Source organism: Oryctolagus cuniculus, chromosome 1, assembly GCF_051225735.1.
Source record: "Oryctolagus cuniculus isolate XC-2025 breed Fujian yellow rabbit chromosome 1, ASM5122573v1, whole genome shotgun sequence".
NCBI classification, from domain to species: domain Eukaryota; kingdom Metazoa; phylum Chordata; class Mammalia; order Lagomorpha; family Leporidae; genus Oryctolagus; species Oryctolagus cuniculus.
Window position 1 is genome coordinate 95,929,003 of NC_142867.1, and position 16,781 is coordinate 95,945,783.

The 16,781-nt window shown below is 38.4% G+C and overlaps 2 protein-coding genes across 4 annotated transcripts in view; one reads left to right on the forward strand and one right to left on the reverse strand.

The window, feature by feature from the left end:
• PDGFD (platelet derived growth factor D) overlaps positions 1-16,781 on the reverse strand; it is a 275,631-nt gene that overhangs the window by 119,816 nt on the left and 139,034 nt on the right.
• On the forward strand, positions 8,283-14,087 carry DDI1 (DDI proteasomal shuttling factor 1). Its single transcript, XM_089312221.1, has one exon. The coding sequence runs from the start codon at positions 11,763-11,765 to the stop codon at positions 12,975-12,977; it is 1,215 nt and encodes a 404-aa protein (XP_089168347.1). The 5' UTR covers positions 8,283-11,762; the 3' UTR covers positions 12,978-14,087.

Genomic DNA, 16,781 nt, shown 5'->3' on the forward strand with positions numbered 1-16,781 from the left:
CATGCATTATGAAAAAACTGCATGGATTTCAAAGGTGGTGCCAGAGAGACAGAAGGAGAAAACTTAATTCAGGTTGACCCATCACTATTTGTTCCTAGGGTATACTGAACCAGGAAGCTGAAACTGGAAGCAGATCCAGGAATTGAACCCAAGCACTCCTACACAGGATGTGGGCATCCCAAGTGGCATCTTTACTGCTGTGTCAAAAACTCACCCCTCAAATGTGTTTTCAAAGCATATAAATGAAGATATTAGTCCACATGCTTTACTTAGTTGATCATCTTATAGACCATGAAAAAACTTACTTTGACACTAACTGCCAAATTATATATTTTATGAGACCATTTGGTGGATTGATGTCACAGAGGAAATCCACCCTTTCAGTCATGTAATAAGTTTTTCCTCAAAGCCTTAATGTTACATGTATAATACATATTTACTCTTGTAAGAGTTTGTCAAAAGCCCAGATGTTGAAAAAATGATTCAGATCATATTAATACTGGTTAGTGTTTCCCAAGATTGTATACTTTCTTTCTATAGTTTAGCAATGTGTTTAAAATGTGAAAAACATTAGAGACATACCTGATAGCAGTTTTATTCTAAATGTGAGCTTTAGACATAACAGAGGAATATAAGGGCACTTCAAAATGTCTGCGGAAAATTGAATGAAAAGATATGCTTACTGGCAGTAGGGCAAGCCACTGCTTGGGCTTCCATCCCATATTTAGTGCCTGGTTCAAGTCCTGACTACACCACATTTTGATCCTGCTTCTTGCTAATTCACCTGGGAAGGGGCAGAAGGTGGTCCTAGCTAGGACTTGGGTTCTTGTCACTCACACTGGAGATATGGATGGAGTTCCTGGCTCCTGGCTTTGGCCTGGCCAAATCCCAATTGTTGTGGACAGTTGAGGAGTAAATCAGTGGATGAACCTTGTTTCTGTCTCTCTACCTTTCAAATATATTTAAAAAAATTTTAAATTAAATTAAAAAAATACATGGAACTCAGTGACAGGACACAAAGAAAATGGAAAAAACACTTCTCTTCATTAGTTATCATTCTATTATTCACATTTCACATGTAAAACAAATGGTCCAAATATGATTTTTTTCAAAGAACCAAAATAAGTTGAATCACATACAAATAGCTACCACTTAACTCAATATCTTGCTAATGTTTGCTAATATTGTCAAAACAATGAGACACATAGGCTTCTGTCAAAAATGTGCATGCAAATTACCTATTTGCACATATAAGTGTCAAATCTGTATAATGTCTACTGAAGAACAAATCTCAAGCAGTTGTGTGCAGAATATGGAATATGTTCTTACCAAGTGACATTGCTTTTACTGAGTATTTTAACTGGTGTTTTAAAATAAGCCCCCTAAGTAAATAACAGGTAGATTTTTCAGTAGCCAAGAGGATATCAACACTCACTCTAAAATGGAAAGAAACTGATACACAGGATAAAGATCATCAAAGTGAGAAACTGAACCCTAGTATACCCAAAGTTAATGTCCTCAAGGCTTATGCTACACTGTCTGCCTGACATGTTTTGCTATATTTGTAATTATTGAATATACTCATGTGAAACTCTGACGTCTACTGACAGGACACTTTTGAATCTGAAGCAGTAAATTCATAGCAATAGTTGAGAACATTTATTATAGAATATGTATGAGTAGGATTAATAAAGTTGCACACACACATGGAAATTGGATCCAGATATCAAGATTTTGATCAGACATTATGAGAAGAAATCCACTGTGTTTTTCTTTCTGTAAAATCTAATGAAATATTTGAGACTCTAAATGACGTTATTTGAGATAAATAAAACGGATAAAAAAGGAGTCGTTCATCCTCTGAGATGTGGAAGCTGGTTGTCTCGGAGGTCATTCCAGGAAGTACAAACAGGAAAGTGGAGAGACTGAGAGGTTGACAGACTTGAGAGTTGTGCCTGCAGGCAGGTTAAGTCCCAGTGTCCCAGTCTGAGAAGGTCTGAGCAAGCTCCCCAACTGGGCAGAAAAACCAGGACACAATAGCATTAGAAATGGGAAAGTGTTAGCTGTTAAGGGAGCACAATCATGGACCCAGGGAGACCAGGCCAGGCAGCCAGAGACTGCTTCAGAATTATGAAGATCGCAATGTCACAGCCTTACCAGTTTCCTGATAGTCTTTCTAAAACAATGGGTCACGTTTCCTAGTCACTGAGAAGCAGTGGTAAAGCCTTTCTACATTTGCTTTCCTCCTTTCCCCCTTTTCTCTTGGTTGCACCTGCATGGACTGACTGTTGGTTTCCACACTGACTCACTCTAGAAGGTCACAAATGCTTTGTGTATTCTCACTGCACATCCCAGATCAGTCACTGGTGGAGAGGCTGCGGTAGGTAGAGTTATGCTCTTGCTGCTCTTACCAATGATGCTACTTTTGCTCCCAGCCCCTTAGCTGTGGCTGCTACACTATCTCCTCTTGACCCCTCCCTGCTGAATACTGTATTAGGACAGATGAGTATCAGCCCATGAATGTGCCAGTATATGCGTGGTTCTCTGTGGTGTCTCTCAAGGCTATGCTTTCTTTGCCTTCCTCATTTGATTCTAATCCATATCACATTGAAACGAAGCCTGTCCCTTCACTACACATTCAAAGAGTAGGAGACTTAGTTGTCATTTAAGATTCTGAAAGCAAAGTTCTTACATTTTAAGATCTATTGGGGAGGTAGGAAAAAATATCAGAAATTATATTTTTATTATAACTAACCCATTTTAAATTTCTATGTTTTTTGTATCTTATGCTATACATTACTATATATAGTTTATAAATATACACATACTATGATAAACAAAATTTAACCAACTAGGTGAACCATCAGAATGTTTGGAGCTCTTGCTCTGAGAGGTTCTATCTGTTCTCCCATGGCTACAGGATCACTGAACTCTCAAAACCCAAGTTCTTTAAAGCAACTCCTAGATGGCAGAATCACTCTCCAGAGGATTCCCCAGGTGTGCCAGTCACATGGTCCATGGTCACACTGTCCAGTCCAAAGGACTCTGAGCATCTGCTCTGAGGGCTTGATCTGCTCAAATCTGAAGTTTTCACTGATTATTTAGTTTAAAAAAAACAAACAAGGCTGGCACTGCGGCTCACTTGGCTAATCCTCTGCCTATGGCGCTGGCACCCTGGGTTCTAGTCCCAGCTGGGGCGCCAGATTCTGTCCCGGTTGCTCCTCTTCCAGTCCAGCTCTCTGCTGTGGCCCAGGAGTGCAGTGGAGGATGGCCCAAGTGCTTGGGCCCTGCACCCGCATGGGAGACCGGGAGGAAGCACCTGGCTCCTGGCTTCGGATCAGTGCAGTGCGCTGGCTGTAGCAGCCATTGGAGGGTGAACCAATGGAAGGAAGACCTTTCTCTCTGTCTCTCTCTCACTGTCTATAACTCTGTCTCTCTCTCTCTCACTATCTAACTCTGCCTGTCAAAACAAAAACAACAGCATCAAAAAAGGCTTGAGGAAAATACCCTGTGGAATAAAGCCATCTTTAGTCCATGTAATAAAGAACTATCTACAACGATTTCAATGTTTTATACGAAAAACCATACTTAAATTTTTGCCAACCTCCGCAATTGGTTTGCACAAGATATAAGCAATACTAAGCTAACTTAATATACAACACTTTTCCATTCTTAATTAAGGTGAATGGATTGTCTTTTCACTGTGTTCTGTTTGCTCAAAACTTCTATAAGCACATTTTGAATAGTGATCTTGATATCTACTTTAAGAACACCTTGCATGCCGCCATGGTTAAAATGACATTAGTTACATCATTAAAATAATATACTTCAAACTTTTGAAGCATACTTCCTGGCTTAGAAACCTATTTAATGGGTAGGGGTACCTACTAACAACTCAAAGCTTGCATGAAATGCAAGTTTGAAGGGGGTAGTGGCAACTCTAAATGCACAAGAGTTCCCGGTTCAAGTCAATAAACAGTCGGAAATTAATCTCTATGTTTCTTTCTGATTTGTAAATTCCATCTTCTTCTTGCTTTTCCAAATTATTAATTGTTGTTTTTACTCATAGTAAGAAAAACTAATTGACTTTGGTAGAATGCTTTTCTTAATACAAAGCAATTTTAATCATCTATTAAGTCCATTCTAGACTCCTATGGAAAAGTCTATTGTCATCATAACTATTAGATATCAGGATACAAAAGCTCAGAGAAATCAAAGCCATATTGAAAGGCATTCATATAATGTATAAAAATCCAGAGAACCTACACTCTACTTTTGTGATTTCAAAGCCACAACAGGCATTATCACTCATCTGTACCGCATACATTCAGTTCTAGCAGGTTATGTGTGTGTGTATGTGTTTTGGGGTGGAGAGTGCTGTTTTTTAAGAAATGCAGATATAAGATACTGTCATTTTATGCAATAGTAGAATAATATATCTTGATTAGATTTTTGACATTAGTTTTTAAGTGTATCTGTATTTATTGGCTATTTTTGATTATAAGCATATTAAGTTGATATTTTCAAAGAACAGCTCTCACAGCTTTCTTGATAAGATGTGATTAGCCTTGAGTCCACTATATTAAGTGTGGCATGACATTCCATTTTCTAATTGAGATATCTTATATCTAATATGACTCTAGTTATTTCAGATGGGAAATTCAATACTCTAAAGAAACGCTACACTATAATAGAGGGAATAAAGGCTAGGCTAACTGCTGGATAAATTTGCTATATATCTATCCCCACAAACACAAACTGCATCTCCTACTTGTATTTGCCATCTTTTTTTTTTTTTTTTCACTCAGACTGGCTGCAAATGGAGGTTCTGATGATTCTGTTTGCTTTAAACTTTCTATGAAGAAATAATCTCAAAGTTCAATTTTAATGTCAGAAACTTCAACCATTGGTGGGGTTTCAGTTTTGGATGTCAATTTGATGTCAGTTCATGTAGTGTAAATGGCAATTTGTGATTTGCCTTGGAACACTAGATCCAGTGTCTCTAAGCCACAGGCATGCAGGGCCTACCACAACTCTACATTCTAGATGAAGAACGCTGCAGTAAGAACATGAAATAAAGCCAAATCTTTGTTCAAAGTTAATAGTGTTTTAAGTTGTTTTGAAGCTCAAAAAAAGTAAAAAGGAAAGGAATAAAAGGCTCAAAAACAGTTTCATTAGGGCTGCTTGAGACATTTTATTCTATTTCACTTATAGTTTGTAAAGGAAAAAAATCAATGACACTATCTTCTTTCTCATCAACATCATCTATTGGCTCCCTGATTCTGAATGTGAGGATATGTGGTTACTCTGATTAGTTCATGAACTCAGGAGACCTTCAAAGAGACTTCTTTGAATAAACAGTACTGAAATATTTTGCTAATGCAAGAGAAAATAAGAACATGTCAGCTGTTAAGTACATTTAAGAGCAGCATGAAGTAGAATATTTCTTAGTGGAATGGAAATGATAATGGAACAGAGAATGGGAATGGGAGTTCCACATCTTTCCAAGTAGAGACAACCTGAAGATATATTAATATTCCCAAACAATTCCATTAATGAGCAGGAAAAGTCTAGCAACTTGATGCCGTGTAGATTGTCTAAGAGAGAATTTTCTTAGTATCCAGGGTGGTAAACTTATTTTTTTCCAAGAAAAATAAAAGACACATTGATTTATCTTTGATTGTTATTTCTAAAAATAATGCTTTTGTTTATCTGGATTTGTTTTTCATTTTCATGGTTGGAATACAACTAAATTCTATAGACAGATGGGCTTTTGCCATGCTAATTACCATCCAATCAATTAACTCAGCTGCTGTTTAGAATAGAAAAAGCTATATAAACAACAATCTGGAAATTTTGTATTCCATAAGACAGTTGTAGAAAGATTACCAATCATGCATATAATTCATAAACTATCCAAACGACCATATTGCCATCATACAATGGGATTTTTTTAAAATTTACTTGGGATATTTTGTTATATCTCATTTCTGTCAAATCAACACACTTCCATTCTATGAAAAGTTACTTTTGTAGAGGTGTCTGGACCAGTGACTTGGAGCAACAGACCCTTCAACATCCAGGCAGTCTGCATGCTCTAAGATTAGGGATCTCATGTTGCAGGTGCACACGTGTAGATAATATGCTCCTCGCTTCGGATTGGTGCAGCGCGCTGGCCAAAGCGGCTATTTGAGGGGTGAACCAATGGAAGGAAGACCTTTCTCTCTGTCTGTCTTACTGTCTAACTCTGCTTGTCAATAAAATAAAAATAAAAATAAATAAAATGTCTAAAGTCATCAAGAGGTATTATTACATATTATTATGATATATTTTAACATGCAACTGAAACTGAAACTCTTCATGAAACTAGCAGTATTTTAAAAGCAGCAATAAAGAACACCATGAAATATTTCTTACAGGAAAAGGACATATTATTTTTATTGTATTTTGAAAAAAATTGAAAATGTAACTTACAACTTGTGGATTCTCTCTCTGCGTCTCAGTGCTAGTGTGTGTGTGTGTGTGTGTGTGTTCTGTCCACGTTCTCTTATAGTAAAGAGAAACCACCAGTTGAGTTCCTGATAGATCAATCTGTAATAAATGTTGCAGTCTTATGACATTCTTAAATTCATATCTGTTTATTTATATATCTACCAGGTCTATCATAGGGTTTAACCATCAAGGATAGGTGATACTAATTTTTTTTCATTTCATACATTTTTATACACCAAACATACTAATGAAAGCTGCAGGGGCCTGTGCTGTGGCTCACTGGGTTAATGTCCTGGCCTGAAGCGTTGGCATCCCATATGGGCGCCGGTTCTAGTCCCAGTTGCTCCTCTTCCGATCCAGCTCTCTGCTATGGCCTGGGAAAACAGTAGAGGATGGCCCAAGTCCTTGGACCCCTGCACCGAGTGGGAGACTGAGAAGAAGTTTCTGGCTCTGGCTTCGGATTGGCACAGCTCTGGCCGTTGCAGCCATCTGGGGAGTGAAACATCGGATGGAAGACCTCTCTCTCTCTCTCTCACTCTCTCTCTCCTTCTCTCTCTCTGTTTCTCCCCTCTCTGTGTTACTCTGACTTTCAAATAAATAAATCTAAAAAAAAAGCAAGCTGCAACTGTCATTATAGTATTTTAAATGTATCCATTAAAGAATTGACTGTTTGAAGAAATGTATATTATTTTTAATGATTGTTGTGATACAAATTATTTTCTTTTATAAAGCAAATAAAAGAACAATGGGAAAATTAGTTGCTTAGTCAAAGGGTATAGCTTAAAAAATTCTGTATTTTTGCTAAATTGCATTGAAAATCTCAAGTGATAATTTAACTGTCTTGGTAAATTTCAATTACAGTTTATAAGTAATACCAGGCACACATTTAAATGAAGAAATCACAGCTTAGCAAACAAATATGTTTGCCTCAGATGGTTTAACTATTGTATACATTGCACAATGACATTTACAAAAAAGACATTTATTTAAAAGGAAGAATGACATAGAGGAGAGAGAAAGAGAGAGAGAGAGAATGAGAAAGCAAGATTGCAAAAACCTTCCATCTACTGGTTCACTCCCCACATGCCTTCAATAGCCAGTACCAGATCAGGCTGAAGCCAGGAGCCTGTAAATCCATTTGGGTCTCTATGTGTGTGGCAGGAACCAAAATACTTGGGCAATCACCTACTGCCTTCCAGGATTTTTAGTAAGAATGCTGGATCAGAAGTGTGGAGAAACCATGACTCAAACCAGTCATTCTGATATGCAATATAGGCATCTCAAGCAGTGACTTAACCTACTGTGTCACTACACCTGCCCCATAATGACATTTAAATAAATACCCTTGGGCTGGTGCTGTGTTGCAGTAGGTTAATCCACCACCTGCAGTGCCAGCATCCCATATGGGTATCTGTTCTAGTACCAGCTGTTCCTCTTCTGATCCATCTCTCTGCTATGGCCTAGGAGAGCAGTGGAAGATGGCCTAAGCACTTGAGCCCCTGTACCTATGTGGGAGACCTGGAGGAAGATCCTGGCTCCTGGCTTCGGATCAGCTCAGCTCTGGCTGTTGTGGCTATTTGGGGAGTGAACCAGTGGCTGAAAAACCTTTCTGTCTCTACCTCTCACTGCCTCAAATAAATAAATAAAATCTAAAAAAATTAAATAAATAGTCTAGTGTTTTCACACACACACAAAAGTTTATTTTGTTTTGTAAAGCAATAGGTATTACTTTACAGCTCAACTGACTCTATATATACTGAGTGGAATTATCAATTACTTGGACTTCTTTTTTTTTTTTTCTGTATTAAGTTTTTAGAAAGAGCCAAATTATAAAAGGTATTAAGCAGCTTTATTGGAAAAAACTTTAGAGTTATTTACTTGGTGAGTATGAAATCAGTGTCATCTTTTCTATTTTCTGGATATTTAGGCTATACAATGAGAATTGATTTTCTGAGTGATAGCCTTAGGACCTTGTAAAAATCTCACTTATCAACGAAAGATTAAATTACGTTCTGATATTGTACTTACCAAGGAAGAAACAGAATATAAAGAACTTTCTGAGAAAAGCTGCAATACCCTTCAGCTACCTATGTAATTCAGGTCCTCTATTTCTCAGCAGTCTGTGTGTTAGGCATTCATGAAATTACAAAATTTATGTTTATTGGTATTTACATATACTCCCAGTTATCTTCAAGTTTATTAAGTTAGGAACAGAAATTTTTAAGTTTAAATTTAGAGTTAAGAGAATCACACATATGGCGTTGGAATCACCAACAGTGCCGAGTAAAAGGGAAGACCAACGCGTGAACAGAAGTATTAGCCCCAAGAGACTGCATTTATTTTTTTCAGATTCCAAGCTGTTTCACAACAGAGTTTTAAACAGTTTCTTACATGGGTAGCTGGACTGCAGGATCCAAAGGATTCTTGTAAATGTTGACATCCTATATTCTACGAAATGACAGATTGGCCAGATCTTGGCCAGATCTTGAGGCTTTTGCTTTTCAGTATGTATTCCCAATAAAAGATAAAATAATAAAACCCATATAAATGCAAAGAGCCATCAAAAGTAAAGAATTATAGAAAGGCAATAAAACATACATGCAATATTTCATATGTTCAGTATCAAAGCAATGGTAAAATGGAAAAAAAAATGCTACTTTTTATTTTAACTTGAATCCTCAATGTTTGCTTTACCAACAGAAAACATGATAATACTTATTTAATAATAATTTCATTCATTAGTTAAGAAAAACAAAAACCGTACTATTATCTCCCTAACTTATTTTAGTTTTAAGAACAAACTGTCCAAAGCTACTTGGGAGGTGGGGTGGGGTAGGAATATTGAATCCAAGTCCTATTGGCTTCTCAGTCTGTTCTTTAGCAAAGTACTTTGCACGGATGTCTAATATCACTGTTATTTCCAAATTCATGAGAAACCACTATTAATTTCTGATGAGCTTCTAAGAAGGACAGAAGAAACTGACTTAATATTGTTGGGTCAAAGTACCGTTCCTCTACAGATATTGAAAAGTAATTCAGGCATATTCCTACAGGGAAATTAAGATGTTAGGCTTTTTTTTTCCTAATATTTTTAATAAAATCCTCCATATCATGAAACTCTGCTTTTCCAATTAAAGTCTCTAAGACAAGTCACTTTCTTTCTCAACCTTTGTTTCTTCATCCCAGCCCATCCACGCACGGCTGATTCCTTATCATGCTTTTAAGTCCCCATTCATTCAGGAAGCCTTCCCTGCCCAGCCATCATCATCTTCATTTGTTCTCCAGATAGATTGATTTGCCCTGCACTCTGCAGATTTCTACTGTGCTACTGTTTTGTCCTCTCCCTCTCCCCCAGTTTTTCTGTGTGTGAACGTATCCTCTTCTACACTGCGAGCTTCCTTAAGAACGCAGCTTGTATTTAACACTGCTCGTGTTCCTATCCTTGTGAACACAGCACATACTTCACATACACTGGACATTCAGTCAACATTTCTAATAGCAGAGAATATGACTTTGGAAATACTATGGTAATTAGAGCATTGAATGAGAATAGTCTTCCATCCAACAAAAACCAACACCTTTCTCTTTGTAACGATGTAGACTTTCCAGAAAATCTTGAGTGGAGGTTGCTACAAGCACAGAATGTTTACTATCTTTTAGTTCCTAAGTGTACAAACGGGAGAGAGATCTTCACAGTGCAAAATAGTATATGAAATATAGCAAAAATTAAATGGCACTCAAGAATTACTACTCAATCATCATTTTCTTGGAAAGACCTCTTAACCTTGACCCTGGAAGCCTCTACACTGGTATATATGTATGTGGGTGATGGTGGTTGTTGCTTAGAGTCAGAGAGAGGCATTACTGGCCCCAAGAGTAGCATTTGCCTTGAATTTTACTACTGAATCAATGTCAAATTGGTTACCACAGAAGTTCAACTGAGTCATCCCTTCAGAGCAGTGGCCAATTTCTACCAGGTCTCCCCATTTTAGAGGCCCTCTGTGTTATCCATACACTCTGCTGCTTCAACACTAGCCACACCCATGGGTAAACACATACTTCCATAGGTAAATACATCCTGTCCATTTTACTCAAGAAACACTTTATTCTCCACTGTTTGGCTTTAGTTCTCCCTTGGACTTTCAGATTCTAGCAACAGTTTACTCTTTGAACTACTGAAAAAAAAAAAAAAAAACTTCCTAAAAGTCTCTCTTGCCACCAAATGTTCTTCGCATGTTTCAGAAACCTTCTACCCTAAGTCAACTGGATGAAAAAATTGGAATTCCTGCTTTAAATCATTTTCATTTCTTCTGCTTCTCTCCCCTTCTCTCTCTTCTTGTTCTACTTTCTCTCTTTGCCCAACCTTCTTCTTATAGGGGATTCCTGAATATTGAAAATATTTAGATGCCTTGGGTTTACAGATGACTTTTCATAAATTGACTTGACAATTTTCTCTAGCTTCATAGGCTACCATCAAAAACTGTATACACATTTCCATTTCAATAATGGTCTCACTTTTTCCATAAATAAAATGACTTGTTGTCTTTGTCCAAGCAATTCCTTTTGTCTGGAGTAATTTTCATCACTTTTCACCTGGAAAATGTCATCCTTCAACATACAGACTGTGTCCTCTTCTGCTTAGAGAAAAATCATTTGTTCTATTCATAGCACTATAGGTGCTATTCAAATAAACAATTCTTTGTAAATGTACTTACCTCTTGGGTTGTTATTTACCCGCTCCCCCATTCATCTGTTTCCAGAATGAAATCTTCAAGGGTAGGTAGCAAGTCTGATTTATGTTTCCTACTAAGCACGTAGCACGGTAGGAAACAAGCTCTCATTGTTTGGGGAATTAGTAAAAGTAAATAGAATACATTTCTAAGAAGAATAAAGTAAATTTTAATGTCATTTAAGAATAGATGAAGTTATATTCTTCAGATCCTATGTGAAATAGTCTATGAAGGGTTGGCCTTGGAACCTACTGTCTTTGAGGAACTTTGTCTCCATGGAAATAGGAGTTGATGTTCTAAACAGCACACATACCAAGGAACTTAAGAACTCAACATGTTCCCTTCAAGCTCCATCAGGCTCCACAGCAGGCGCTGAGGCTGGGAGACACCCCCAACCAGCAAGTGGCCAAGCCTCCCCTGGAGGTGAATAAGCAATACACCAGGTCACCAGGAGGAACCACACCAACAACAGAGACCAATCCTGTCAGTCAGCGAACCACCTGATGCTCTCTGCCCGCCTGGCCCTGCTGGGCCCATGCCATGCTCGTCACTGTGTACTGTGTGCGGAGGGACCTCTCCGAGGTAACCTTCTCCCTCCAGGTCAGCCCTGACTTTGAACTCCGTGACTTCCGAGTCCTGTGTGAGACAGAGTCCAGAATCCCTGCCGAAGAGACCCAGTTCATCTACATGGAGCACCTCCTCGCTGATGACCACTGTTCCCTGGGCTCCTACGGCCTCAAAGACGGTGATGTCATTGTATTACTCCAGAAGGAGAATGTGGGACCTAGGCTTCCAGGACGGACTCCAAACCAGCCTCGAACAGATTTCAATGGAATCGCCACGCCTGGGACATCAGGCTCTCGGTGGCAGCAGCAGCAACCCCCTGTGCAGCAAGCGTGTGCGCCTTCTGCTCGTCATTCCCACGGCTTGGCCTCTGGAGAGAAGATGGCATCTGCTCAAGGTCTGGACAGCCCAGCCTTGATCCGTAGCATGCTGCTGTCCAATCCTCACGACCTGTCCCTGCTGAAGGAACGCAACCCTTCCTTGGCAGAAGCTCTGCTCAGCGGGAACCTTGAAACATTTTCTCAGGTCTTGATGGAGCAGCAGAGGGAGAGAGCCTTGCGAGAGCAAGAGAGGCTTCGTCTCTACTCCGCGGACCCATTTGATAGGGAAGCTCAGGCCAAAATAGAAGAAGAAATCCGGCAGCAGAACATTGAAGAAAACATGAATATAGCAATGGAAGAGGCCCCCGAGAGTTTTGGGCAAGTGGCAATGCTCTACATCAACTGCAAAGTGAATGGACATCCTTTGAAGGCTTTTGTTGACTCGGGTGCCCAGATGACCATTATGAGCCAAGCGTGTGCGGAGAGATGCAACATCATAAGACTGGTGGACCGACGATGGGCTGGAGTGGCTAAAGGAGTGGGCACACAAAGAATCATCGGCCGCGTTCATTTAGCTCAAATTCAGATTGAAGGAGACTTCCTGCAATGTTCTTTCTCTATACTTGAGGAGCAGCCCATGGACATGCTTCTCGGACTAGATATGCTGAAGAGGCATCAGTGTTCCATCGATTTGAAGAAAAATGTGCTGGTGATTGGCACCACTGGCACACAGACATCCTTTCTTCCTGAGGGAGAGTTACCCCCCTGTGCTAAGCTGGTAAGTGTTACCGGGCAAGAAGAGCCTTCAGACAAGGACACGGCAAACACCATTAAGCATTCACTCAAGGATTCAGGACGAAAGAAGCACTGAAGCAGGTTGGAAATGTGTCACCACCTTGAGGATGCTTCAGGTCCCAGAAATTATAAGACATGAGCTCACTGGCAATGTAATCATTAAAAACATCAGTAACAACTAAGCCTGGCCTTGGGACTATGATGGGGAACTTCATCTCAGATGGGTACTTACACAAATGCTCACTGCTTGGTCTTGGCCCCACTTTCCATTTCCCTTATTCCCAGATCATTGACCCTCACCCTGGGAAGGCTCTGGGGGAAGCAGCTGGCTCCCTGACAATCCCTGAAAAGGAAAGCCAGCTTCTTCCTATCAGACACCCTTCTATCAGATTGCAGGTGGCTTATCCAAACCAACTGTTACTGTGCAGAAGTCCCTGGAAATAGCCATTGCTGCAGACCTCACAAAATATCAACAGAAAATAATCTCACAACACAAACATTTATACGGAGAGAAATATATCTGTATTCATAGAGTTTGTTTTCTTTGGGAAAGGCATGATGGGTCAATGATACTTTTGAATTGATTAAGACTTGCTAAGTATGTCTCAGACAGCAGAGGGGCCACTTAACTCGTGACCTACCACTTTCCTTCCCCTGGAGTCATGCTCAATGCCACCCATCCTTACAAGGTATTTTTGTCATATTTGAGAAAGCACATTTTCCTCCTACCATATTTAACATAGTTTTCTCTTTCCTCTGGATTCAAAGAAGCCCTAATTGTAAAACAAAGTGATGAGTCAGCTTTCCTTTTTAAAGTTATATTTCTAGAGAGCTTAGCGGTTGCATGGTGGTAGGAATGTGGACTCTGGGGACAAGTAGTGGTCTAGTTCCCCTAAAACTCATTTCAACAAGCTCATCTTTTTGTTTGTTTGTTTTAAAAAGAAATCTGGTTTATTTAGAAAGCTTCCATTCCATAAATACTATTTGACAAGGGGTTTCAATGTTACAATATTATTTGGAAATACCTGAATGAGATGACATACGAGACACCATCGGGCTCTCTGATCTACCCTGACAAAGCTACTCTTCATTCATAGTGGGAAATGAGGAATCCTAAAATACCCGAGAGAAAAGGTGCAGCCACCTTTTGCCATCAGATTCAAGTAGAAAGGCTTCAGGACAATAATTCATCAAGACTCAGAAACAATGGTGGACTGAAAGTAAACAAGTGTGTTATAATCCTAGCCTTTTGTAATTAAGACAAATCAGTTGATCTATTTTACTACTCGTATGCACCATCTATAAATGGTTTCGGTTGGGGGAGCCACTTTTAAAGTGCTAAAACTATATTATGATACAGGATATTATTTGTTACTTTTTTTCTAATAATACCAAAAAACCACTTGAAGCATTCACTAAGGCTACTGAAAAGGAACATCCCTCTTTCCTTCCACCATCAGTCTACTCCCACCTTACAAGTGTTCCCATGCTCAGTCTCCAATCTTCTGGACTCGATGTTAAAATCCATTTATGGAGAATACATTGATTTGCAAATACCACAAGGGACTCCTCAATGTCAAATGATGTTCACTGTCAATGAAAGTTTAGCTTGTAGTCTATCAGAATGTTTAGTCCAATAATGACATCTAAAAATCAGAGAATGCTTAAGGTAGAAGACAGTTTACGTGATGTCAGATATGAGCACACTCACCATGTCTTCTCAGAGGAACATACGTCTCGAGGTGGCTATAATGTTTCAGAACAAATATCAGGTATATAACTTCTTAGTTTGGGCTAAAATGCATTGTCATCTAACTTCTAATATTGTGACTGTCACTCTTCTCTCTGCTAATACATTTATTCTTTATTTCATGAGGAAACCCTTTTCTATATGAAATAAACATCATACTGGTCTTTTTGAAGGGTTTTTAAAATTCTTTAAATATTTCTCATATAACAAGCTTGGAACCTATTAAATTTCTGCTATGATCCTTTGGGCATATTCCAACTTGCAAAAATATTACATGAGTGAATGGATGGGTAAATTAAAAACATTTTTATTGAATTAAAAAGCCATGACCTCAAAAATCAATGAACAAAGTGAATTAATTAAGCAATGCTTTATTATTTTTTTTAAAAAGTCTTTCAAATTGGAAAGTATTTTAAAAATTCATTTTATGGATTTAAAAATCTTGATGTAATCCTATATACACTTTTGAAAGGGTCCTACTCAATTAAATTTTAAATGGTTATTTTCAGTAAAGGCAACATCTTTTGCTTGTCTTCTATGTAAGTCAGGTTTATAAAATACTTTACATATATTATTTCTGTGAATCCTCAGAATAAACCTTGAAAATAGTTATAATTAACCTCATTTTACAAATGGGTAATGTGATATTCAGAATTACAAATATTAAGTTATCTAAAATTTGATGTTCTTTTTTATAACAAATTGCATTTTACATTGTGATTCTGTCTCTCTCTCTCACACACACACACACAGAGTGAGAAAGAGAAAGAGAGAGAGAAGGGGGTGCATGTAAAAGGGTCTTCAAAATGTTCATAGAAAATGCAATCAATAAAAATTACACAGGAATTTCATTTTTTGCACCAAAACTTGTACTAAATTGTTATATTTGAACAGGACTTGTTCTGGGGCAGTAAGAAGGATAAGACGTCAATTTGAAAAAGGCCTCATCAGAGCAACAAGAATTGTGCTAAAACTGAAGCAAGAACAAACCATCAAATTTACGGTGAAGCTTTGGTAGAGGAAAGGTGGAATTGTGGTTGCTTTATACAAATTTTGCAGAGACAACGCTCCAAAGAAATCCACAGTTTACAAATTGATAAGTTGTTTTACAAGGGCTGAGATAATGTTAAAGATGACACCTGCAGCGGCAAACTAGCCACATCAATTGGAGAGGAAAAAATTCATCTTATTCATGCCCTACTTAAAGGAAATCAACAATTATGAGCACGGACAAAACGCAGCACCACAAACATCTGAATCGGTTCAGTTTCCATAACTCTGACTGAAGAATTAAAGTGGACCAAACTTTCTGTTCTATGTGTGCCAAAACTGAAGAGCTTCAGTCAGTTACAGAAATGCACAGAGCACTCAATGGCAATATCAAATGAATGGGATCAGGATCATGAAGCCCTGCTTCAAGGAGAGGGAAGAGGAGACAGAGCATGGCTTTACCAGTGCAGTCGTGGAGACAAATCACAATCAAAGCAACGTCTTCCAAGAGGAGCAGTGGTCTAGTCCAAGCAAAAAGGCACTGCGCAAAAGAAAAGGTCGAGGCCACAGGTTTCTGGGAAGCTCAAGGCGTTCTTCTCATTGACCTTCTGGCGACACAGAGAATGGAAACATCTGATTGAGAAGATGGTATTTTGAGAAAGTTAGTCAAAGCTCCAGCAGAAAAAAATACCTGGGAAACGTCACCAGAGTCCTGCTCCCCTACAACAATATTCCTGCCAGTCTTCTCACTGAAGGAAGGCAACTTTGTAGGCGTTTCAATGAGACTTCATTAGTCACCCACATTAGAGCCCTAAAAGTTCCGTCTGCCTTATTTTTCTTTCCAAATATTAAAAAGAGCATCAATTTTTCTTTAGTCAATAATGTAAAAAGAACTGCACAGACACAGTTATATTCCTGGGACATTCTGTTTCTTGAAGGACAGACTAAATAGCTGATATTATTACTTACAAAAATGCTTTGATATTGATGAAACTTATGTTGTGGAATAAAGTTTGTATTTCTTACTTTTTTCATTTAATTCCATTTTCTGTGAACTGTTTGAAGTCACCTTTTCTATATAAAGTTGAAACAAACAAGATTCTTTAAATAATGTAACTTTTAACCTTTCCCAGTTATTTT

What these genes read in the sequence shown, in the direction of transcription:
- DDI1 (XM_089312221.1), top strand. Translation starts at nt 11,763, where the DNA reads ATGCTCGTCACTGTGTACTGTGTGCGGAGGGACCTCTCCGAGGTAACC.